Source organism: Malaya genurostris, chromosome 2, assembly GCF_030247185.1.
Source record: "Malaya genurostris strain Urasoe2022 chromosome 2, Malgen_1.1, whole genome shotgun sequence".
NCBI lineage: Eukaryota > Metazoa > Arthropoda > Insecta > Diptera > Culicidae > Malaya > Malaya genurostris.
Window position 1 is genome coordinate 128751546 of NC_080571.1, and position 27913 is coordinate 128779458.

The 27913-nt window shown below is 36.8% G+C and overlaps 1 protein-coding gene across 3 annotated transcripts in view; it reads right to left on the reverse strand.

The window, feature by feature from the left end:
* Nucleotides 1–1071: 1071 nt before the first annotated feature.
* The window catches only part of LOC131427559 (uncharacterized), a 59086-nt gene continuing 32244 nt past the window's right edge, over nucleotides 1072–27913 (reverse strand). For 2 of the 3 annotated variants that reach the window (XM_058590867.1, XM_058590866.1), the window contains exons 5-11: nucleotides 13953–14976; nucleotides 13732–13893; nucleotides 13614–13675; nucleotides 13307–13560; nucleotides 13029–13243; nucleotides 3708–3838; nucleotides 1072–3647 (exon numbers count right to left, since the gene is read on the reverse strand). In XM_058590867.1, coding sequence (XP_058446850.1) covers nucleotides 1242–3647; nucleotides 3708–3838; nucleotides 13029–13243; nucleotides 13307–13560; nucleotides 13614–13675; nucleotides 13732–13893; nucleotides 13953–14976 — 4254 coding nt within the window. In that variant the 3' untranslated portion in view covers nucleotides 1072–1241. The remainder of the gene's footprint in view (nucleotides 3648–3707; nucleotides 3839–13028; nucleotides 13244–13306; nucleotides 13561–13613; nucleotides 13676–13731; nucleotides 13894–13952; nucleotides 14977–27913) is intronic. The other variant, XM_058590868.1, reaches the window with a different exon arrangement.

Genomic DNA, 27913 nt, shown 5'->3' on the forward strand with positions numbered 1-27913 from the left:
CCTAGCGACCTATCAGTTTTAATTCCGGCACACTTTCTCGTCAAGAATATGATTCGTCCATTGCCAGAACCAGGCATCCGACACGTTCCACTTAATCGACTAACTCAATATCAGCGAATTCAAGCTTATGCTCAAAGATTTTGGTACTGATGGAGAAATGAATATTTAAAGCAACTTCAATTGCAGTACACAGTCAATCTCGACCGTTTAATCTTGATGTTGGATCTGTTGTGATAATCAAGGACGAATCACTTTCTCCGGCACGTTGGCCCCTTGGCCGCATTGTGGAAATACATCCATGTCCCGATCATGTCACCCGTGTCGTGACGGTGCGCACTTCATCTGACACACTGAAGCGATCTGTATCGAAGATATGCCCTCTGCCTTGCACATCGAATCTGGAGGACTTTGTCCCAGAATCAGTTTCCAAATAAGGCAGCCCTAATAAAACTTGGATTAATTTGATTCATGTTAACTTTGGATATTATCGGTAGTTTAGTAATCAGTAGTAAGTTAATTGAAATTAGATTTCAAGGTGGCCGGTTATGTTCGGTTCAGTGTAGCAGTTATCAATAATCAATCTGCCGTGATTTTAGAAATCGCTTGCTCTTTGTTTCCTCAGTTGCGACAATGCAATGAAGTAACTTCAGTTGTTGAATAAACTCTTAGATAAAATCGCACGTTTTGTTTGTTGAAATAATTTAGTGGTTTTAAGTGAAACGCACTTTGATAACCCGCCTGTCCGCTCTGTGTGCCACTGAGATTGGCATAATAAACCCGAACTGTTTCAATTACATAATGATGATTCGTCGTTTCGAAGACACTCGTGCAAAGAAAAGTTCCCGAAGTGAAATCCTGCCCCAACACACATCAAATCATATTTCATATGGTTTAGAATTTTTTTGTGTTTTTTCTTCCGTGCGACAGATCACGTTCGGCAACCAAAATGAGAGAAAATAAAAGTTTATTTTATTCAGAGCAAATTTTCAGGAATCTATTTGAAAATACGATCGATGTCCCACACCATTATTTTGGTGATATTTAGGAGAAACACTTGACATGAACTAAATGTATGATTCAAATTATACTGATTTATTGATATTAATACGTGTACAGAATTCCACTGCTTAATACCTAGATGCATGTGATCTAAAATATTGCTCATTGCAATTTAAGAAAGATGGCTACAATACACAATTATTTTGAACGAAATTTCCACGAGTCAGTGTTTAAAAGAAAACTTACAATAAATCTATTTTATCCTTAGTCATAATAAGAGGATTCGCTAAACACGAAACTGCATCCTTCACTGTGTGATAAATAATATTTTTTATCTGCAATTTATCCTCGTGATTCGAGTGTGTATTGGTAAGATGTCGGAATTCATTGGTTAATTTGAAACAATATGAAATGTTTTCAGGAGACACAAAATCTTCCGCGACTTTTATACAGTTGTGTAGGTTGCGTACCTGATGAGGAGCTCCAGCAGGGATGAATATGGCATCGCCAGAACATTGTACGATAGAATATCCCTCTACGTTGTATTCTTGCAATAGACGCTTGCGTAAATTTGCATCTAAATACCACTTCTGATCATGAATGGGGTCGTGATTCGCTTTTATACTTCCACCTCGTTCAACCTCGATTTTGTTCAATAGTGAACGTATCTTGTCGGCATCTTTTGCATGATAAATATGCCATAATGCACCAGGTAATTCATCTTTCTCACGAATTCGCTGTCGAGTGAATACATCGCATTCGTCTCGGTCAATTGCATCATACACCTTTTGGATATACTTACTTTGATCTACATCTTTTGGGACGCTTACGTAGACCATAACATTAACTGCATCCGACACATCCAAATGTAGATTCGTGGTACCCTTCGATGGATGTAATGCTGATCCATAGGCACTATACATTTTAGGTCCTAGATCAGGTCTTACGAAAAAGCTACATAATCTACTGGCCAAATTAAGACGTCCTTCACGTCGTGTATACTCCGCCAAAGGAAGACACTTCATAAGATCGTCAAATCTGCTAGGCATCATTTCTGCAAAGTCATCTCCCGGTGGCCAATCTTTTAGTTTCAGTAGCATGGGACGATCCCTTTCATCTAGTAAACGGAGCCCGATTTTGTCGAATCCATCCCAAAACAGTTTCATTTTTTGACCTTTAACAAGTTTTCCGTTTAGGCAATTAATTAAATCGTTTTCATCTTCTCCAAACTCTTCTCCGAACGACTGCGGTAACCATAGATTCATATCCATTTTGTTCGATACATAAGATACCATCACCGGTTGTCCACGTTCCCACTGATCGTGAAATGTAGTATAGTTGTCATCATTTAGTGGATCCAACAGCCTTAATAATCGACCATTACAGAGCCACTGATGTTCAACGTTTGGATACAGTTTAAGCGATTCCTCTAAGTCGATAACTCGTTCGCCTTTGTTTTGGAATTCAACACAGTTTTTAATATACTTGTTGTATTCCAAAATTTGTACATCATCTGCAAGATTATCAATACCCGCAGGACCAGTTAAAAAGACGAATTGATCCAAAAAATCGTGCAAAAAACTCTGAATGTTAGTATGATTAACTTCGATTTCAGCAGTAAAATCAACTAAACTTTCTGACTCGGGACATTTTTCTGTTAAATGTTTTTCGAAGAGCCCGGAAATGTTGATTGATTTGTCAAATTTTAGTAACTGTTTTACAATCATGTTGAATGTTTTCCAATCTAGTTTAGGAGATGGTTTCAAACGGTGTTCCTCATTGTATGGTGCATCGTCTTGACTATCGAATGCTTTTACAGATGTTTTTTTATCGGCATCAAGATTTGTATTTTCAGTATTACCTTCAGAGATCAATTCAAGAGGATCTTTATCCTTACTCTTCGCATCACCATCGGTCTCTACAATAGTAGACTGCATATCATTACCATTTTCGATGATTTCTGCATTATTTGTAGGTTTACCAGCATTTGTTGTCTCCAATGAAGGTTGAACATCACTGCAGTCGGGAACATTTTCGTTGAATTTGTTGTCAATAATCGGTGTTCTTCGCCCTTCAATGAAATCATCCAAGCTTTCAATTTTAATATCTTCCTGAAAGCCATCGAAACAATAGCTTTGCTTCTCTCTTCGTTTCAATATTTCTGTCGCGGGATTCTTGTCTGCACTCAACTCCCTACCAAAAATAACTTTACAACATACTGTGCCACTGTCTGTTTCACTTATTCTACTTTCTATGTTTTTAACCGTTATAGATATCATTTTTGTTGTAGTTTCGTTTGCCGTGCTAATTATCGCAATCAAATCAGTATTATTTTCATCTCTTGTGCTAGTTTCTTCCTCTTTTCTGCTGTGTTCAACAATGATGGGATAAATGAACTCAAGTCTATCTTTAATTTTGCGAAACAATGATTCCTTACTAAGAGGACATTCACAATTCAAAGGTATCTCCAATAAAGCACAGATACCGTGCATTTGGCGAACTAATTTATACAAGCAGTTACTAGGGATTATCTGAGTCAGCATGAGTTTCTCCTGAACGTGCGGCTCTCTATTAGTACAGTTAAGCCACATATAACCATCTCGATCTCTTGTACCCGTCTCGTTTTTGCAATAGCCATGTTTCCGACCCTAAAAAGTATCGATCTGTTGTAATAGTGCTGAAATAGTTGATTAAAGCGCAATGCTTACCTTGTAACAGTCAATGCAAACTACGAAACCGCAAGTTGAGCAAACCCAATGGTAGTTAAAAAGCGTGGTTGAGCATACATCGCACAGTTCTCGTACACCTTGTACAGCTTGCTTCCAAGCGATAGTTTTATCTGTTTAATAAGAAAACATACATTAAGTTGTAAATCATACAATAATTTAAATTTCTTAACGATAAGGCAGAGTCACTTATTTAGCTGTACTTAATTTGAACTTACTTTAGCCTTTCTGTCATTACATTCTAGATTTCTATAATATCTATTTATGAACTAAATTGGGAACTCGATAAAGTTTAGGTAATATCGAGTTCTCTTCCGATAAAAATTACGATGTTTGAAGTCATTTTGTAAAATAGTAATTGATTTGTATATTATTAGATACAGTACTATGAGAATGGGGACTATTTTGACGAGTACATATCGGAAAAATGAAATTTGAAGTAGTTCCAGTAATCAAGATCTGATAGACACACATACACCCATTCGATAGGTATATAAAATTCGGCTCTCCGGACCTGTTTTCACAGTGATTGCATAACCTTGCTTTATGAGAAATATCTTACTATATACTAGAGATGGGCAAAACAGTTCATTTCAAAGAACCGTTCAGTGATGCAGAGTTCTGTTGAAAGAACTAGTTCTCCAGAGCCGTTCGTTCGTTCTATTCATAGTTGGTTTGTTTGTTCAAATGTCCCGGGTTGGCGGTTCAATGCATAAGACGCTGGTCATACAAGCCAGTTGTCGTATATTCGAGCCCCGACCTGGAAGGATTCTTAGTGTCAGTAGAATCCATAGTACTAGCCATGCAATGATTCTGCATTGTTTGTTCAAAGGCTAAACGTGAACTTACTTTTGTAAGCTTAAGCGAGGGAAAAAGGTCCTTTGAAGTAGAACTGAGGTTTAGTAACGAAACTTTCTTATTAGTACCGTTCTTGAAAAAAGGTTGAGCGAGCTCAGAAAACAAAAATAAAGATCCCATGACTTTGAACTGAGGAACTACCGTTCTCGAAAAAAAACTATAGCTCGTTCATTCTTTCAAAAGAACTAGTTCTTTTGAACCGTTCGCGGGTTGACGGTTCAATGCATAATACGCTGGTCATACAAGCCAGTTGTCGTATATTCGAGCCCCGACCTGGAAGGATTCTTAGTGTCAGTAGAATCCATAGTACTAGCCATGCAATGATTCTGCATTGTTTGTTCAAAGGCTAAACGTGAACTTACTTTTGTAAGCTTAAGCGAGGAAAAAAGGTCCCTTGAAGTAGAACTGAGGTTTAGTAACGAAATTTTCTTATTAGTACCGTTCTTGAAAAAAGGTTGAGCGAGCTCAGAAAACAAAAATAAAGATCCCATGACTTTGAACTGAGGAACTACCGTTCTCGAAAAAAAACTATAGCTCGTTCATTCTTTCAAAAGAACTAGTTCTTTTGAACCGTTCGCGGGTTGACGGTTCAATGCATAATACGCTGGTCATACAAGCCAGTTGTCGTATATTCGAGCCCCGACCTGGAAGGATTCTTAGTGTCAGTAGAATCCATAGTACTAGCCATGCAATGATTCTGCATTGTTTGTTCAAAGGCTAAACGTGAACTTACTTTTGTAAGCTTAAGCGAGGAAAAAAGGTCCCTTGAAGTAGAACTGAGGTTTAGTAACGAAATTTTCTTATTAGTACCGTTCTTGAAAAAAGGTTGAGCGAGCTCAGAAAACAAAAATAAAGATCCCTCGACTTTGAACTGAGGAACTACCGTTCTCGAAAAAAGAACTATAGCTCGTTCATTCTTTCAAAAGAACTAGTTCTTTTGAACCGTTGCCCATCTCTACTATATACACAACAAATATCCAAAGAATAGTTTGTAGATATTTGTTATGAAATTATACTCTTAGCTCCTCTGTCTAACTGTCCTTAGAGTATTACTAAGGTAGATGTTATATGATAGCGAACAAAATGTTTGCACTTATTTTTTGCCTTTCTCATTAGAAAGGTTACATAATCACTGTGAAAACCGACTTTTGAACCGAATGTCATATACCATTCGACTCAGTTCGATGAACTGAGCAAATGTATGTGTGTATGTATGTATGTATGTATGTATGTATGTATGTGTGTATGTGACAAATAATGTCACTCGATTTTCTCAGAGATGGCTGAACCGATTTTCAAAAACTCAGATTCAAATGAAAGGTCTTACGGTCCCATAGATCGCTATTAAATTTTATCTCGATCCGACTTCCGGTTCCGGATTTAAAGGGTGATATGCACCAAAAAAATGGAAAAAAATGTCACTCACTTTTCTAAAAAATGGCTGAACCGATTTTCACAAACTTATACTCAAACGAGAGGTGTTATGATCCCATAGATCGCTATTGAATTTTATTTTCATCCGACTTCCGGTTCCGTAATTACAAGGCAATATGTGCAAAATCATGAGCAAATGTGCATTCAATTTTCTCGGAATTTTCCCAACCGATTTCCACAATCCAATTTGTTGCAGTTGCAGTTGCAGTTGCGTCATCATCGTGTATTATGTATACCTTATGTTAAAAAAAGAACCGGAATTTTCATTTTAAAATTTCCGCGCTTGTCCAATCGGTAAACGATGAATGTGGGGTCACTATCTGCGTTGGAAATCATCTCTTTGGCCACATCCAGAGTTGTCAGGATATTTTTTCAAAAATCTGTCGAAACTCGAAAATTTATCTGCATTTGTCTAAGTCTACCATAAACAAGGAAATTTTTTGCAGGGAATCATTATCAGTGAGCAAAAAAAAAGTCTCCCCACCTATCGTATAGAGGCCATAACCGTACAGATCTAGCGAGATATGAGAAAATCTAGGAAAAGTTGGTAAATCTGGGAAAATTTGGAAAATCTGGCAAAAGATCTGGCTAGTTTGAGTGTCTGGCGAAGCGACTGAAATCTGACATTTGCCAGACAAATCTGGCAACCTGGCAACGCTGGCCACATCAACACGACGCTGTTTTTGAATGAAATTCAGCTTTTTTGACACCAGCCGCGAAGCGACGCGTTTCAAACCCAAAACATCAGTTAAAATGTGTTCGGCTGATCCATAAGAGATGCCCAAGAACACAGCAATCTCTCTAATCGGTACAGAACGATTTTGCAACACGATTTGCTTTGCCGATTCAATGTTTTCTTCAGTAACAGATGTTGTTGGGCGGCCAGGGATCTCATCATGATCCAAGCTTGTACGACCACCTTTGAAGCGTTTATACCACTCGTATGCCTGTGTTTTTCCTAGACACGATTCACCAAAGGCCTTTTCTCATTTTCAACGTTTCGGAACACTTAAATCCATTTGCAACACAAAATTTGATGCACGCACGTTGTTCTAAATTTTTATCCATTATAAAAATAAAACTAATCGTACACTCAAAATAATAATCATATTATAGTTACGTGAAAAGTTATGTGAATATTTTCCACCCTACTTTTCACGTAGGTTTTAATGGACTGGCATTTAAAAGCTGTTTAATGCATAATCCAGTAAAAGTTACGTGTTTCATAGGTAAAATGTAATGTACTGTTCATATCACATTTATCTATCAGTTCATATCAAATTTAGATACCAGAAAATTACTATTTCATATATTGGTTGAAGTCAAAAGGGAGATTTCAGATTTTTATATAAATCTATGAAATGAAAAATGCCATGAAATATAAAACATTTATTTCAGAAAATTGTCATATAATTCCAATGGCTTAAAAAGCAACTAATAAGGTCGTGGTATCTCAAATCGAAAAGCCTCCAGAAATCGTTTTAGTTGTCGCTGCCATCCAACCGAATCCGAAGCCGAGATCCAAGAACATCCCACAACACTACCGATGCAGGTTTAAGTCGCATTACATGGTTCCAGTGTCTCTAGCTTCATACCGACGGCCTGTTTGAAGCATTCGGCAGGAGCGGGTAAACTTCCGGACTCACGCAGGCACTCGGTCCAGTTGAATACATGTAAACTTTCATACTGGAATGGTCCGGTCGATGGAGTAAAAATTGTAATTAAATAACTTTTCTCGCAAATATTTACACTACTTACACTTCGAGGGCCACTGCTCGCCATTTTCAAAATCGAGTTTTTCACACTGGAAATTCACGTAGATTGTTTGACGTTTGGTCAATTCATGTAAACCTTATGTGATAACTCTATTCATTTTAGGGGATGTTCGTATAACATTCATTTTCGTCACGTAAAATATTCAGTTTGACACTTGAAACCATTTTACGTGATTTTTCAAGTGAATCGAACGTGAATTTTTATTTGAGTGTATCTTTATTAGATTCTACAGAAGAGGCTGTTTTTTTTGGGCCTATACTTCCTATACTGTAGAAAAAAGGCTTTCATTTCGCGAAACTTCAAAAAATTATATCTCGAAAATTCCAAGTACCATATCGAAATAAAATATACGTGTCGAATATTTTTGAGTTCCTTACTGAAAAAAATAGTGGAATGGAACCCATATAGATAGATTATAGATTACTAGTGCAGAATTCAAGCATCATTACAGCTAAATAGTTCGCCTTTTGTGATTTTATATCAGGTTTACAGTAGCTTGTAGGACCGATGAGACTTTAATGACAATTTCTCATTCATATACAAGTAGGATTGGAGGATTGTGTACATGTTTGTTTTCATTATGTAAGGGTGGGTGGTACGAACAAAATCTCTGAGGAACCTCGACGAATGACCAAACTGTCAAAGCCAAGGTCAAATAAACTAATAAACAAAATAATAATGTTGGGGGATTGTAAAAGTAAACTACACCCAATTGATGCAGTTTTTTCAAGACCTTTCTGTGGACTCAACAATCGACTTGAATATGCTGATTGATATTTTCGATCGTGTGGAGTAATTAAACAAAGGCTTGAAAGATCTACTCTTTGCATCATCGAATCTTATGAAAAAATACAAGCAGGTTCCGACGTTCTTAGGGCATGTTTAGCAGTGTTCCAGTTCTAGATGCATAATTTATGTCAATTTTAAAATTTAAATCTGGAAATTGTAACAAGAAAAACTGGCATTTCAAAAATACAAAAAATAGAATGGCAGCGTATAGAAAATAGAATGGCAGCGTAAGAATAAATAATACTAAAACGATTTGCTGGAGATATGTTGTTCCAGTTTTAGTTCTTTAGATCGCCCATATAAAACTTCCAGCTGCTGAATTTGCTCTTAACGCTTCACGCGATTCTACATTTGATGGAATTTAGGACCAGAGCACTCAAGCTGTGGGTGACCTTGAATTAAGCGAGCCTCGAATCCCGCGTCGTCGAAAAATTTCAAAACTTTTCGTGCAATGAAAAGCTAAGAACTTTGAATTTGAAAAATCAATAGAATTTTTAGCAAATCTTACTTTCAAGTTTTTGATCAATCGATTTCGTCACTTTTTTCTTTTTTCTGAAGGAAGAATTGCCTAGCTGAAAACGCCGTATTTTAATTTGTTTATTGAATATCTCGCCTCAAAAGCATGTATACAAAAATCTACCCTGACAATGTCTAAATAATTTAATTTCGAAGCGATTGGTGCTTATAAACATAAAAATAATAATAGTACATAGAAATCGACTTACATTCAAAAAAGTAACATTCACTTCATTTTTATCGCGACAACATATGTTTTTATGCACTAATAGCATCTAAATTAAATTATCTAGACATTGTCCGGATAAATATTTGATCCATGCTATTCAGCACGTTCTGTTTTGCTGCTATCAAAATTTTCGCAACCAAAGTTTTTTTCGTCATTTTTTAAATGTCTGCCGATTTCGGTTACCGGCACCCCAAGGTGTTCGGTTACCGGTACCCCATTTTTTCGACAAATCGCGAAAAATTGTCAGTGATATGCAGAGATGCCAAGTCTGTAAAATTTGTCTGTAAATTATCAAATTTATTAGTTAACATGTAAACCTAAAGACTTTTTACAGACTTTTGAAACTTCGATTGTTTGCAGACATTTGTCAGAAACTACAGCCTTTTGATAATTGTCGCGATCTTTTCGTTTTTGCTAACTAAAATTATTGTATTACCTAGCATCTCGGCTGATATGCAACACCTGGACAACTTGACGGCTTCAATACATCCGTCATATAAGTAAAAACTTTGGTTCCCTGGTTCTGTTAGCCATGGCAACTTCAAACAAATCGTCCAAGTCAAGGAAAATTAACTTTAATGCATTGATTAATGTCATTGAACGTTGTTTAGTTGATAAGAAGCCAATAAATTCGACTGCTGCAACGTATTCAATCCCGCAAAGCCGATGGAAGCCGACCTAATCAACATCGCCACCATCCAAATCATTGGCCAAGAGAGTCAAGGCGAAGTCACCATCAGACAATGAAGATTTTTGTCCTAGACGCCTCCGAATAGAATAAATTCCCTTTTTTCGATTTAGAAAAATTGCCAGACGACTTTGTTTTGCAAAATGCAAAGCGCAGCTCTGTGTTTGCATTGGGCAAATGATTTTTTGTATATATCCTGATGATCTTTAACACGCCGTAATAAATATTTGACAAAACTACCTGTATATACATTTCCATTCATGAACAATAGAAACGCAGTCGACGACTTTTTTAAAAACTACCCGCTCAGACCAAAAATGATGTACGCATTTATTTGTGTCAAGAAAATTCAACATCACAACAATTTTTATTTGTCAATGAACAACGTTTCAAGTAAAATAGTCGATAAATAATGGTTAATCTTGGGAACTTTGTTCAGGCAATATATAATAAAAACAAATTTCTAGAAACTATAAAAAAATTACTATGAATTATTTTACTATGAAAAGCAAGCATCTATTGACGAAATGAAAGTGCACGCGGGGGATAATTACCGCGTGAAAAATGCCAAATATCTTAGAAATGCATGGAACGTCCAGATTTTGTGTCAGAGAGTCAGTGTCAGTGTCAGAGAGTTGAATTAAAAAAATTCGGGATAACACCAGATCTCGAATTTTCATGCATTTCTAAGACAAAACAAGAAAACTTCGCGTAACTTTGGAAATCCACTTAACTTTGCAAATACGCGTAAATAAACGCATAAAATATCGCGTAGAAAAGACCTCAGTGTATATATTGTATTCAAGACGCCATTGAATTCTCTTACTTTTAGCAACACTGCCTATAAACTCAACAGGAACTCTTATTCTCCTTGTTGTATGAACGGGGTTATCAAAATCAGTCAAGTAGAAATTATAGTTTCCTTATATTACATTTTGGTGAGGAAAGGGTTCCAATCTTTACAGCCCTGTCCAAAATGTATTGCCCTCCCCGTTAATTTGTATCAGGCCGAATTAGCGCATGCGCGCCATATAAACGCCTCTTTCAATATGAGGAAATTGTATTACTACCGCACAGTTTCTATTATTCATTCATGTTGGTTTTTTTACCTTTGGTCATAGTTTATATTCTGTTTTACCTTAACTCCAGTGGTTCTATTCAGCTGTGATTCGTAAGTGTCTTTTGTTGTCATTTTTCTGCTCCGTACTTTAGCTGGCATATTATGTTGTTTCGTTAAATATAAAAGTTAGTTGTATGCAGTTGTGTTTAGGTTCTTACCAATATTCCTTTCTAATTATTTCAACTTTTTCGTATTTCTTGTTCCTGTTGTTTTTAGTTCGTTAGTTCGTGAATTTCTTGTTTCTCATCCAGCCATACGTTCCCGAAAAAAGATTAGTGTTTCTTTGATCTTTGTAGAGCCGCTCATCATGGTTTGACGGATAAGAACTGAAAACATGCGTTTTTATTTAAATGATATTAACATTTGGGTTTTATTAGTATTGCTACAACATGTTCACATTTCTTTATCTTCGGTTGCTCCTTGACAGTATTACCATCCGCTCAGGCTCTTTTGAACATCTGGTGTACACTGACTTACAATCGAAATGTATCACGACCAATTTGATACAACGCACCCGAGGGAACGGTATACTGTATATTGTACACACAAAAACACATGCATACACACAGGCACACACGCATACACACATGCATACATACCTACATGTATTCCACAAACAAGCATCACAACATTGAGTTACTATTTCTATTCTAATAGATTCTAAATAAAACTAGTGTGCCAATAGTCATCTCATTAGTAGAATCACCATGTTATTCTACCGATTACTCGACTTTCAAAAAAATGTAGCGATAACATCAAATACAAAATCTTTGCCTCGTCTCTAAGAAGCAATAGGGCATAAAAGTAGTTCGGAAATGGTTCAATAGACGGTTACAATGGTTTTAGCCACGCAAAATGCTCCAAATTTCATGTTACTCTTGAAGTTAATCTATCAAACAGAGATAACAGATCTCACTCTAACTAATGGTTTTCGTACATGAAATGACTAATGGGTTTGAGATGAATGGGGGTACCGTTACCCAATTTATATCTCTTCTATTGGTCGATCGTTAGTCCTGAGCTAAAACGGTAGCTTTTATTACTGTTCTTGCATGCACTTACTCTTACATTTCATTCACACATCATCTCACGCATAAGGTCCCAAACGACACATCCTCACAATATAAACTGGATAAACATCGTTTGACAGCTATCAGTCGTTTGCTCATTGGTTCGTTCATTATTATTTTATTCTTTTCTACAATATTATATTTCATTCCACAGTATTCACAGTATGGACTCGATTTACCGTTCATTTATTGTCATCGTGTGAAACCCAATTGGGATACGTTTACTCTACTTAATTTTCACTTCACAATGGTAATAAGGGCCGGTAGTATGAAAATAAAACATAAAAAAGAGCTCAGTTAAGTTAAAAGCTGTAACGCATATCTTTATCAAATTGTAACGCTAATTGATTGTTTGCAATACCGTCAAGCCAACCAACCAATGGGACTGCGGTACATTTTGACATAAAACTTGAACAAAATCAGAACCTGATAATGTTTCATAGAGACCTCACGTTTTAAATTATGGTTTAATATTAGTTTCCAAAAATGATTAAAGAAAAAAAAATTTTTAAGCTGACCCATGGCACCCATGGGTTGTGTTGCAAACTAAAATCAAAACCGAATGGATATGAAATTTCAATTATTTTCATAGACCTCTCGGTATAACTGCTAAAATTTATTAATAACGGATCATCAATTGATTACAATATGTTGGTTGAATTCCACACCTTGAAATGTGATTTTTGCCTCACTTCAACATATAACCCTCTTCCCTCGCCAACTTATTTCCAACACTGCAGTGCACTGGGTGAAATTTGTTCCACCGCCCCTGCATTCATGAAACCTATATGTAAAGTATGAGTATGAAATATGCGAGACCTACCTTCTGACATATGTTCAAAATATGCCTCCTTCTCCTGATGGAAAAGTTCGCAGAATTTATATCCAACCTGCCCCAGTAGAAATTTGGATTTCTCAACAGACATATCTATAGGTACTTTCTCCAAATTTGCATTCCACAAACCAGTATCGGGGTTTTGAGGATCAATGTCTGGATTGGCGAATCCAACAGCTTCCATTTGCCCAATTTCATTGTATCTGTAATTGAGCAAAATGTACTATATTTCTAATCCTTCCAGAAATTATCAATCCATACATTACCTTAGTTTTCTAAAGGCGATAAATCTACAAAATATGTTTGCTGCATCTCTTGAACGTGCTGCAGCTGATCGACCGCATTCACGACACCGTGACAATCTTGGTGCTACTTGATAGCATGGCCCATTTTGCAGATACGGATCTGTGGAACGCGCCAATCTCGGCCGTTTCCGTTTAATCGCATTAGCCCGGTTTGGCGGATTTCTCCGTTTGATTGGTTTGTGAGGTCCCGTTTTTATCATCAATGGATCAGGCAACTAAAAACAATCAAAATGAGCTAAAACCTTAATTTTACAACCTGAAATCATACCCGGCTTATGTTGCTATTTGCAGAGCTTAAATTTTTAATTCTGTATTTATATAACTCCATGTCTGAAATGAGTAAACAATTAATTTTATTGTTGAAAGTGAGATTGGTTCATATTTACTGATTTTGTTCATATGGTTCATTTGCATTGTTAGCGCCGTCTTAGCAGCGTTATTCGTAATAGCGGCCTTAGACTGGGTTTGGGTATCTTTAACCTGCATATGTGCGTGAGCCTGAGCTTGTGAAAACAATTGTTGCATGTTGGCATTATGTAATAATTCCACTGAAAATTAAACAAAAAACATGGATATGCAAATTTCGATAGCATGTTGGTATACTTACAAAGCTTCTTTTTCTGTTCATTGATGCATCCATTTCCAGGTTGCGGAATCTCTTGCTTGACAGGTTGTTCTTTCCAAACTACATTGTGCTGATACTTTGACAATGTTGTATCCGAAATCATGGATTTGCTTGCACTACTTCCATAATTAACACGTTTTTCGATTTTTACTACCTTTTGTCCATTGCAATTCGAAAGAGATTCCCCAGAGCGAAAAGAATATTGCAAAGTGTGTTCATTGTTCGAAGTATGCAGTGTGTTATTCGTAGAAGTAATGTTTATGCAGGAGATCGGCGAAACAGAAATCGCTTTCGTATCCAAATTCAGGACACCATCTGCAGGTATTATACCACTTGTTTTTATACTGATATTACGAGTATCGCTTGAGGAACAGGCTTTCGGGTCTCTGATTGGCGAAGAAGTAGGAGTTACAAGTGGTGGCGGAGATGTTGTCAACTTTCCTCGGAATGGTGAGTGAGCTGGTGGAGGTTCAGTGAATGGTGTTCTTGTGTCAAATTGATTTGGCTTAGAAACATTCAATTCATCTTTGAATGTTTTTCTACCAACGGATACTACAACATGACCTGTGGAAGATGTACCTGATGTCGAAATAGTAGGTTTGCCATAAACATGCAATGGGGCTGGTGATGATATTCTTGGTTTGTTCATGATCACGGTCAAGTCAGGTCGATTTCCAATTTCAGGAAGGGGAAGTGAAGAACATGGAGACATTGTTGATGTTTGAACTGGTGGTGCACGAGCATTTGATCGCTGCTGTGCTGGATTTGTGAGAACAGTCTGCTTCTGTGCATTTTGTTTTGTCTGACTTTGCAACCTTTTGTATATTTCCTGTTGACCCACTTGGACGTGTGATGGCTTCAATCTTATATCATTAATTTTCTTATCCAACGAGAATGGTGTTTCGCTTGTGGTTCGTTGTAAGTTTATCAATGATGAATCAGAAAAGCTTGATGGAATACGATTAAGATATTTGATTTCGTCGGGTTCTGTTCTACCAAGTTTAATCTGAAATGTAAATGATGCGAGGAAATCATTATATACATACCAATAAACACGACCACAGTAGAATATAATATGGCCGACGCCATGTTATATTCTAATCATTTCATTTGATCGATATCGTTGAAAATCTTTAAGAAATCGTATTGAGCTCTAAATAAAATTTTTGGGTACTTTCCAGGATCGAAAACCGAATGCCAAGCAAAGTCTTGGCATTACATTCCATTTGTGGAATTTTGCCTTTCTATTTCAACAGATTTCGCAGCCGATTCTTAGCGTACAAAATCATTGCATGGCTAGAACTACGATCCTACTGACACTATGAATCCTTCCAGGCCGAGGCTCGAACATATGACAACTGGCTTGTAAGCCAAGTGCCAGAATCAAAGTGCCTTCGAGAAGGTTCACGGTATCGGTAAATATCGTCTAGATCAGTGATACCCAAATTGGTCTTTACTGCCCACCTGTGGATGCTAACTTATTTTTAGTTTGCAGTAAACTCTAAGTGATTTAGGGGTTAACCTTATTTTGTGCTAGGGCACATAACCAATTTCATTATACGTTTCGTCTTAGACTCGTCAATGCAGAGCAGTTCAAATTGAACTGCTTACTGCAAACTTAAACAGTTCAATTTGAACCGCAGACGTAAAGTTATTGCTATTTGCAACACATTTGTAATAAGCACCGAAGGGCTAAGTCTTTTCTGACGTGCCGAACGAAAACAAGTTTTGGCTAATACTCGCCGATTCAGATTGTCATTTAGGGGTTAACCTTATTTTGTGCTAGGGCACATAACCAATTTCATTATCTTTACGTTCCATCTTAGACTCGTCAGTGCAGAGCAGTTCAAATTAAACTGCTTACTGCGAACTTAAACAATGACCATCTGAATCGGCCAGTATTAACCGAAACTCGTTTTCCGTTCGGCACGTCAGGAAAGACTTAGCACTTCGGTGCTTATTACAAGTGTGTTGCAAATAGCAATAACTTTACGTCTGCTTAGCGGTTTAAATTGAACTGTTTAAGTTCGCAGTAAGCAGTTCAATTTGAACTGCTCTGCACTGACGAGTCTAAGACAAAATGTAAAGATAATAAAACTCTAAGTGGTCAATAGGTGGGTAATAAGTATCAAATAATGGGTTTTCTCTTTAGAAATAAATCTATATATTATCGATATATAACAATGGACGAAACATGGCTCCATCACTTCACTCCGGAGTCCAATCGACAGTCAGATGAGTGGACTGCACGCGATGAACCGAACCCAAAGCGTGGAAAGACTCAACAATCGGCCGGTAAGGTTATGGCGTCTGTATTTTGGGATTCGCATGGTATAATTTTCATCGACTACCTTGAAAAGGGAAAAACCATCAACAGTGACTTATATAGCGTTATTAGAGCGTTTGAAGGACGAAATTTCAAAAAAACGGCCTCATTTGAAGAAGAAAAAAGTTTTGTTTCATCAAGACAATGCACCGTGTCACAAGTCGATGAAAACCATGCTGAAATTGAACGAATTGGGCTTCGAATTGCTCCCTCATACACCGTATTCTCCAGATTTGGTCCCCAGTGACTTTTTCCTGTTCTCAGACCTCAAGTGAATGCTCGCTGGTAAAAAAATTAGAAGCAATGAAGAGGTAATCGCTGAAACTGAGGCCTATTTTGAGGCAAAGGACAAATCTTACTACAAAAATCGTATCGAAAAGTTGGAAGATCGCTATAATCGCTGTATCGCCTCTGATGGCAATTATGTTGAATAATAAAAACGAATTTTGGCCAAAAAATGTGTGTTTCTATTAAACGATACGAACTTTTCAGTCGATTTGTTATATATATATATATATATATATATATATATATATATATATATATATATATATATATATATATATATATATATATATATATATATATATATATATATATATATATATATATATATATATATATATATATATATATATATATATATATATATATATATACACGATCAACATTAAATTTTCTCGAATGGAATGAATTCCCCTATGAATAAACTCGTTTTGGTTATATTTTTCTTAACTATGTGCGTGTCATGTCTGCTTTGAATGCAATCAGTTTTATCAGTTATATTAGATTTTATTAGCGATGCCTCGTGAATGTATTGATACAAATAAAAATTATAAATAATCGCTTTGAAATAAATGCGGTTTTTGCGAAAGTCTCTATGATTTATGAAAATTATTTTCTGTGATTCATTGTCATTTTTGTATAAAACTATTTCGTGGCGTTAAAACTTGTGCATACGTTCTAAAAATGAATCATGAAAGTTCATCATTATTCCTCGTTTTTGCATTTCGAAGTTTATTTGATGTCAATAAAGGCAAAGAACATCATAATGGCGGCCATGAAATTTTCTTTAATCCAAATTGCACTTAACCTAAGAAGTCAAAATCAAATAGCCCACAACAAATGTGTCATAAATGTACTTTAGAACCCTCAAATTTGCTCTGAGTGAAACTGTCATCCAATGAACACGCACACACACAAAACTAGATTTATAAAACAATTTAACTGACAATAATGTTTTAAAGGAAATGCAAAGCAATATCAAGAGCGTTTGCATGGTTTTATTCTAGTACAAATTGTTTTATTTTTTGTCCAGTTGTTAGTCTACAGGGTCCGGCACTCGAAGTGTAACCAATTAAAAAGGCCATAAATTCAGTTTGGAAAATTACTTTTACTTAATTCAAAGTACAAAATGTGTAAAAATAATACAAAATTCAGAATCAATTCAATTTTGCTCGATATGACCACCATTTGCCTTGACTTGATGACTTGAGAGAGAGAAGGAGTTGCTTCGTTTGGCCGAATGTGACTTGCAGGTATTTTGGCCCACTCGCGGACAATAACTTTTTTCAGCGCCTCGAGACTGGTATATCTTTTAGTTCTGACTTTGCTCTCCAAAATGGCCCAAAGAGAATAATCCATTGGATTCGCATCTGGTGAATTCGAGAGCCATTGTGTGGGCGTGATGAAGTTCGGAACGTTGTTTTTCAGCCATTCTTGGTTCACTCGAGCTTTGTGAGACGGTGCCGAGTCCTGCTGAAACGTCCATGATCTGCCACCGAAATGTTTGTCTGCCCACGGCTTCAAAGCAACCTCCAGAATACTTTCCCGATAATATGTCGCATTTACCTTGACGCCAGGCTCGATGAAAACGATTGGAGAGCGCCCATCTGCGGTTACAGCGGCCCAAACCATTATCTGTTGCGGGTGCTGCCTCCTGGTGGCCAATCGATGACTCAAATTCTCGTATGAACGGTCGGTCAAGTAAACCCTATCGTTTTGAGGGTTTACGAATTGCTCAATTGGAAAAATTTTCTCGTCAGAAAATACAATGTTCGGAAATTGACCGCTTACTTTTGGGCTATGAATCAAGTTCAAAGATCAAGTGGTTTTCTCTTCCGGTTCCGGAAATATATTGGCATAATTAACGTAACTGACAAAACGCTTTTTTTTCCTTTCCGAACAATTTTGTTGAATATAGTTTAACCGAATTTACCAAGATTAGATGCATTTGAAAATTACGATTGAGTTGTGAATTAAGTTCCAAGGTAAATTCGCTGCCATTTCCTGTTTCGGATAAATAACGATATAAGCGACATAACCGACAAAACGCATTCTTTTCTATCCGCTCAATTTTCTCCGAGTTGGCTGAACCGATTTCTACAAGCTAGGAATCGTTTGAAAACTACTATTGGGTTGTAAATCAAGTTCGAAGATCAATTGGCTGTCGCTTCCGTATCCTGATATATAATCTTATAAGTGCCTTAACCGACGAAATTATGTTTCTGTATTTTTTCGGAAATAGCTTAACCGATTTCAACAAGCTTGAACTCGTTTGAAAGATACTTTGGGGTCATTGATCAAGTTTGAAGATCAAATGGCTTTCATTGCTGGTTCCGGACATACAATGGATTAAATGACGTAACCGACAAAACGTTAGTTTTTTTACCGCTCAGTTTTCTCGGATATGACTGAACCGATTTCATCAAGCTTAGGCTCGTTTGAAAGCTATTACTGTCACTTTCGGTTCAGGAGGTGTAACGGTATAAGTGACGTAAACGACAAAACTCAATACCGCTCAATTTTTTTCGGATATGGATGAACCAAGTAAAAAAGTGATCAATGATAAAATTCAACTGAATTATTTAGCTCAAATTTATGTCAGGAATAATCCAAAAAAATAAGGCAAAAAATGTTTTTATGAGACTGTGTCAATGACAAGAGAAAACCCAAGTAACAATTCGAATGCCTTAGGGTTTTGATTATAATTTATAGGAGTTTTGCAATTGATTTTTCAATCACTACCTGTTTTATGACAACTATAATAAGTGTCTCTTTTGACAAGTTATATCATTGTTTTTAAAACTTCTATAAAACCCTTTACCTAGACTAACAACTGGACAAAAAATAAAACAATTTGTACTAGAATAAAACCATGCAAACGCTCTTGATATTGCTTTGCATTTTCTTTAAAACATTATTGTCAGTTAAATTGTTTTATAAATCTAGTTTTGTGTGTGTGCGTGTTCATTGGATGACAGTTTCACTCAGAGCAAATTTGAGAGTTCTAAAGTACATTTATGACACATTTGTTGTGGGCTATTTGATTTTGACTTCTTAGGTTAAGTGCAATTTGGATTAAAGAAAATTTCATGGCCGCCATTATGATGTTCTTTGCCTTTATTGACATCAAATAAACTTCGAAATGCAAAAACGAGGAATAATGATGAACTTTCATGATTCATTTTTAGAACGTATGCACAAGTTTTAACGCCACGAAATAGTTTTATACAAAAATGACAATGAATCACAGAAAATAATTTTCATAAATCATAGAGACTTTCGCAAAAACCGCATTTATTTCAAAGCGATTATTTATAATTTTTATTTGTATCAATACATTCACGAGGCATCGCTAATAAAATCTAATATAACTGATAAAACTGATTGCATTCAAAGCAGACATGACACGCACATAGTTAAGAAAAATTTAACCAAAACGAGTTTATTCAAAGGGGAATTCATTCCATTCGAGAAAATTTAATGTTGATCGTAAAGCTGGTTTCAAAATTTTCTTGAATTTGAAGTTTTAACGCAGGTTTATGCTGATTCTTCACTTTGCTGTATAAACCTTATGAAGGAACATGGCAGGAACATGCTCTTATAGAGGTTTTTAGTAGGCTTTTGTGGAGTTTAAAGTTTTAATGCAAGATTTATTATGTAGTATTGAAGAAAAATATTAATATTAAAAAGTTACTTGGGAAGCATTATCACACCACTAGGTGTGCCACTAAGTTTTTTGACAAGTTTGCTAAACCGATTCGATTCCGATGTTTGGTATTAAAAATGCCTTACTCTTTACTATACGGGGTCATGTGTCAATGAAAAAAATGCAAAACTGGCTTAGTATTGTGTATATCGAATAATTTAATAGTAGCGAGTCAAACGAGTCTAAATTTTTCCAAATCTATTCTTTCATCTCCGAGAAATTTCAGTGCATTAAAAACACTGGGATTTGTCGTTTACGTCACATATATTATTACATCTCTTCAACCAAAGTACCACCGCTGGTTTAGTTGTCATCTCTCTAACCGGAAATGTTCGCCATAACCCTTTCAAATTTGATCAACATTGTTAGTTTTCAAATAAGCCTAAGTGTATCGTAATTGGTTGAGTCATTTTCGAGAAAATTCAGCCGATGCCACATGGGCGGATAATCAGATTTTCTAATTTGATCCACAACTCAATAGTCGCTTTCAAATGAGCCTGGATTTGTTGGAATCGGCTCCGCCATCTCTGAGAAAATTGAGCGGTAAAAACACGGTCGATTACGTCACTTATACCATTGTATCTCCGGAACCGGAAATGACAGCCATTTGATCTTCGAACCTAATTCACAATTCAATAGTAGTTCTTTGATCTTCGAACTACATCAACAATTCAATACCTTTGGAACCAGGGGTTTGATGCAAATGAAATTTGAGATATTATTATGGCATCTTAAGATCTTACAGGTGATACTAAGTTTGTAAAAATTGGTACAGCCATCTCTGATTTCTAGATGATCCAACCTGGGACTGGTAAATCATCCTTCAATGTACATCTTCTGGTAACCCAAGAATTCATTGATCATTACCTGCGCCGGCCAGGCTCGAACGTAGAAGGAATGGGAAGGGATGTTAGTCCAACACTTGTTGTTACTGCACACTCCACAAGTGTCACGGGAGAAGGATATTTGTTAGTAAAATTTTCAGTATTGGTATTATTCGCGCGCGACTCAGTATGTTCCGGTTTCAAGATGCTCGGATGCACCACTACACTCACTGACTTTCCGAGTGAACGTTTTAACAATATCCTATATTGAAGTCCCGGGAAGTCTTGATTCACAGCTCTTATTCGAGGAAACTGAAGAAAAATTTGCAAAGAATAAAAACTTCCCTATTTTTTATAAATGAAATTACGTGATACAACATAAACGAGTGAATAGGATTTAGACAAAATAGTTGATTCATTGCATTGACAAACAGTTGTTATAAAACCATTTTAAATCAACATATAAAGATCAACAGATTTCACGCGAGTCTTTATTCTTTATAAATTCCGCTTTATTATTTTAATTATTTATTAAAATTATTAATATGTTATATTGGTTAATCTGGGCAGCCGGATACCGAGAAAAATATTAATTTATTGTTTGAAATATTAATATCAAGTGTTTTTTTTTTACTATGTATTCAATATACCGATATATGTTATCTCTGTTATTAACTTTGTAATATCAACGGATTTGCGCACGCTATACGGAAATTGATAGGTTGAACGAAGAGATAATTTAGTAAAATAGAGTAATCAGAAGTTTAGATCAGAACAGAAGAAGAAACATTGAAAATATCTGATAATTGAAAGGAAAAAGAAACTCCTGCAATTGTCGCCTTTCACGACATGGAAGCACGAACCCAGTGGATCTATTCTTGGTTCATTTTTTTCCGCCGGATTCCACACGGCATCTAGGCTGGTACTGTCCGGAGAGAGCTAATAGGTACTATCAATCTCCTAATGGACCTCAGCCCCTCAAAAAGCCGGATTATGATTGTGACAACAAAGTCAAAACAATCAGGGTGGCAAGTTGTGCAAGAATGGGCCCAAATTGACTCTGTTTAGTTATTTTTAATATTCCTTGAATCCAATTTCTTGGAGGGACGGGTATAGCGTGATGGGTAAGTCGATACCTTTCAACGCTGCCCATTCGGATTCGGATCCCAACCCCGCACATAGGACCAGAAAGTTGATATCTGTTGATTTGATTTGACGGTATCTTCTCACTGCTAGGTGGATTGAGCACGTTTGTCACCGGTAGTGTATGTTTGGAAAAATTTACTCAAATGGTTATCATTTATTCGTAATAAAAATTTGTGTCATTTTTAAAATCGGTGCAGCCTATTCAGAATATGTGAAACTAAGATTAACCTGTGAACCTGGCATCTCTGCAGACAGCAATTTGTCTTCAACTGCCATGAGCATAAGCAAAGACATCATATTAACAAGATATCCAGCTCTCACATTTCCCGAACAAATCATTGGCAACATCCTTTTTTGCGAGCATGTCGCCCCCAGGCGAGCCCGCATCGAATCTTATACATAGAAGTAGGGGAGAAAAATGTCAAATTCGTGCGTGCCAAAATAGCAGGGTTGCGCACCCATACAATTGACATGATATGTTGAATGTGATGCCGTGCGATGGCGTTGCTGAACTGAAGATTGACTTCGCTCCAAGCTGACAGGGTCTGGCATAAGCCACTGAAGACTCTACTGAAGGTGTGCATACAAGTTCTCACAGAGAACGTGACATAGAGAGCAACAAATCTCAGTGCTGGACTCAGCTAATTACTTCTCTTCTTAAATCTGTGCAGTAACTCATGTGCACGGAAAATACACTAATACTGCGACAAGAGACACTTGAAATTTTAAGCTGGATGTGTACATGACATGTGTGTAAATACACGCAATTTCGGTTAACAAGTTAAAGTGCTCGAGTTCAGAGCGCCACGCATTGGCTACAGCAAAGCGATATGAAAAGATCATTTGGCTGCCATTGACCAGCAAGCGCAAGCAGCCAAAGGTCAATTACTGCATATTGTTCTGTGGACAAAATCGCCCATTATTTTATATTCGGTACCATCCGACCTGATTTCATCGAATAAATTGCGAATTTAAAAAATAATAGAATGTGGGTAGGAATGCAGTTAATTCATTCAACTCAACCGGTTGTGCAGTGCACGAGGTGCACATAAGGACAAAACGCCACTGTTGTAGTGCATTGTTATAAATAGCCAAATTTTTACTACTCGCATTGTCTATGGGAACTACCATGTATTTGAGTATTAAATAAATTTGGAGGAATTACATAGATGTATAGGTTATTAATCTACCACAACAAATATTACACTCAGCATTCACACCTTTCGCTTATAAACCGAAGGATCAGTACACAGTTCATTCATTACACTTTTAATTGAAAAGCAGTCAATTCGTTGACCTGTTATTTGAGTCATATTAACGAGAATCAAGGCTTCTGACAGGCCAGGAAAAACAAAATTAGTTCTTTTATAAAACGATGCACAGTTAGAATTAAATAAGTGAAGTATTGTCATCATTCCGAAGATGTTGATCTGTAACGAAGATTGAACAATTTCGCTATAGGCGAAAAAAACAAGAATTAAAAAAAAATTAAAATGATTTGACCGTTTTAAACTACATGCAAAAACATGTCTCCTTCATCTATTCAAATACTAATGGTTTATAACCATCCACAGTTAGTGTTTGTTTTTCTAGCGAACAAAACGTGTCGTAAGCACCCCCCTGCTATGGAAACTGGTTCATGAAACCGACGCATTTCGTTTTGGTGGCGTTGTTGTCAACAATATGTTAAGCTACGTTCATACCATACAATCAAACCACACTGGTGTCAAAAGTTTATTTCTTCAAACCCAATATAAATATAACTCTAGTCTAGTATTCTTTATAAAACAAGTAATTTGACCTCTTTTTGAATAAGAAAAAGAAATTGTGGTTTATTATAGTTTGATTATATTCCACCGAAATCGTTTCCTTATGTTGGTGCAACCGCATGAAGAAAAATGTGAACATGTGAACACTGCTTAAACACAGCATTTTACAGCGAACTAGAACCAAAGAACCAAAATTTTCGGCTTCAAGCCAATTGTATGCAGATGACAATCGTGCCACCGGGGTGGTCGTAAGCCCACAACAATTCATCGCTGTAAATATCTCGTTATGCACGATACACTTTGTGTGATGATTCGTTCAATTTATGCGTTTAGAGTTTTAAGCACCTTATTTCGGCACTGAATTTCACCTTAATGCTTGTCCATACCAACCATTTCAGAAAACTTTCAGTTATTTTTGGGTATCTCATAAAATTCATATATCTTAAATTGCGGATCATATTTTCGATGGTATGGAGAAGAAAATATTTTGCTACCTTACCCATTCTTGTACAGGGTAGATTTTACTTCCTACTCAGTCAGTGGCGCAGGGTAGAATGAACGAAATATATCAAGTGTTAACCTTTTATATGAGAGATGGTTGTTACGGGGCTACCACGTTTGGCATACAATCATTTGGCATAATACCGTTTGGCATAACGCCGTTTGGCATAATGCATTTCAAAATCGCAGTAAATTCGAACAAATTCGAACAACAGCATGTAGATCTGTTATGCCAAATGACCCTTATGCCAAATAACCATTATGCCAAACGGCGTTATGCCAAACGGTATTATGCCAAACGGGCCGCCCACGGTTGTTACTTATGTATTTAGCCTAAAACTGAAAACAGTATTATATTTGATTGGAAATGGTTTTATTGATTTTCAAAATATTCCCCTGGATATCAAACACTTTTGCATACGCTTGAACCAATTTTCGTCACATTTTTTCCACTCTTCTTGAGGTACCCTCAAAACATAGTTTCTGAACGCTACTTCAGAAGTATTGAGTTGAGTTTATTCTTCACGGATGGGAACAAATGAGCCGTTAGGTACCAAATCAGGACGGGTGACCAATCAATTCGACGTTTCGGGTGCTCAAACATTCGGTTTGTTTGAGCCGATGTGTGAGAGCTTGCATTATCGTGATGAAGAATGATTTTGCGTTTTGCGTTTGTTTTCCTTATTACACGAAAATCTTCTAGCAAACAAATGGTGGTACCTTATGATCAAAAAAGAACCAGAATTTTCATTTTAAAATTCCCGCGCTTGTCCAATCGGTAAACTTTTATTCTCTCAACGTTGGCAAACCCTTTTATACACATTCTGTCAAATTTTGACGCATATGACGGGAATTTTGAAATGAAAATTCCGGTTCTTTTTTATCATAAGGAGCACCAATCAGAATTGACGGTCTTACGATCCTTTAAAGCAACGGTAGCGATATGTCCGTTTATACCGAAAAAACAAGCCATCACTCTCTTTGAAGTGCTTCGAGCGCGAACAACTTTTGTTGGATTTGATTCTTCTTGGAACACCGATACAATCGACTGCGGGCTCGTATGAGTAAATCCATGTTTCATCACCTGTGTAAATGTTATACACCAAATTTGAAGCACCACGATTGAATTTGTTCAGCATTTCTTCGAACAAATCGACATGAGTATGTTTTTGAGCGTTTGTCAAATTTCGTGGGATCCAACGTGAATTTTTTTTCACGGCCAAATGTTCATGCAAAATAACATATAAGCTTTTACACTAATGCCCAAGGCTACCTCCATTTCACGAAACATCACATGGCTATCATCATTATCAGATTTTTCACAGTAACGATGTTTTCTGGCAAACCAACTGATTTTGGATCTTTGAATTGGCTGATTTAATCTTTGAATTCATCGGCAAGCGAACTACAACCACGATTGAATTCGGCATACCAGTTTGTTTACAGTCGAATGGGATGGTGCTACACTGCCAAAAGTCGAACTAAGTCGATGGAAGCAATCTTGTCTTGCACGAAAATGTTCACGTTTAAATTCCATTTTTTTTGCTGAAGTAAAATTTTCAACAAATAGCGCTCAAATGACAAAATGTTCTGAAAATGATATTGGTTAAAAATGTCAAACTCTATGTTAAAATATCAAATCCACCGGATAACACTTAGTGTTGCCAAGGCTTAATACATAAGTAACAACCTAGTCAGTAGGTAGCGCAGCAATGAAATGTCGCTTACTACATCAAAGCCATTGACTCGGGTATGAGAAAGGCAAACACTCGTTGATACCAAACATTTCAGAAAACTTTACGATAGATATTCACGATCAAAAAATTACCTCTCTCTCTCTCTCTCTCTCTATCTCTCAGAGGGTAAATTTTGATAAGGCGTCCCATAGTAATGCAAGTCGTATTTACACCAAAAATCACTACTGATTTCAGCACAAGGAAAAACATCATCGTAGCGTATTCACAAGTGATCTGATGTCTAAGTGATTTTCATTCTTGTATTGTCATGATAATATTGCGTCGAGATCAGTAAAGATCTAAATTTGAAAAAAAATCACTACTAATTCGATCGGAAATGATTGATGTAGAAAATCGTTTCTGATGATGATCAGCCAAAAGTGCACATATGATGATGATGATGATGTATTTCAAATATTATTTAATAAGACACACTGCCTTAGCTCTTAGGTGCCGAGGACATTTCTTAACAATACTTAAGACTAGCATAATTTCCTGTTTTTGTTGACATTTTCATGAATTATAACGTTGTTGTACTTGGTTCACGTTGTCCGCAAATCAGAGGGATCCAGTCTCCAGTTGGTCGGCAGTGGCTGGTGGGTTGGATCTTACATGGGGGATCGTCCCGATGACGGTGGCCGTATCCTTTTGTTTTTGTGGGTCCGCGGAAAATACTCCCAGGCTATGAAGACCCGGCGGGTTGCCTGCATGTTGGTCATCGACTGGATCGACCTTCCGTGGGCAATGACGTTGATGTTACGGAAGAGGATGAAAAAATAGAGAAGTAAATGTTGTGGAAAAGGGAGTGGAAAAAGAAGGTATGGGAACGAAATGACTAAGATCTAATTAATTTACATCGAGATGGTGAAGAGACGGATATCGTACAGGAACATTACAGTGCAGATAGAGCTCTACCAGGATTCCAGCTGGTTCCGGGTATGGTTGTAACTGGGGCTCTACCTACGGCGCTCGCCAGCACAAGGGAAACTCATCGGCGGGGCCAGGCTCAACCAGTCCTCTCCAAACCCAAACCTCCAAAGCGTCCGTTCCCTCACTTGTCGCTAGCGTGTGACACGACAATGGCGAAAGTCTTGTCGGTCACCAGCACCTGTTACAAGAAAGCTTTCACTGCTGGTTGGGGTGTCTTTATCGGATCTCCAGCGACGACTTCAAAGCGACGATTCCGAGATCCGGTGGGTTTTGCCGTACACTCGTAGCCGATCAAATCGCCGGGGTAAGATCACCCTCTTTCAGACTTATTCCGTTGAAACAGACCACGTGTTGATGAGAAATCCGGAGACTTTTCCGGTCGTCTGCCCGAGCAAAGTCAAACATCAAAACGAGAGCAAATCGAAATCTTATTATGATAGCAACATCACATTGAAATCTTAATTTTATCTCAGCTCATCAATTTTTCAATTGATATCACATTATGTTATCATTTTGCTGTTACTTTTAGAAAAAAATACTTGGGAGGCAAATATTTTGGGAAACTCCAAAAATGATTATTCAAAAGCAACAACTTAATAACTGCATCAAAATAGGACCAATTCCATTAGGCGATACAAAAATGCAAAAATAAATTTCAATGGAACAATTATTCCTTTAATTCTATGTTGCGTTTTCCAAAAATGCTTCCTGTGGCAGTTG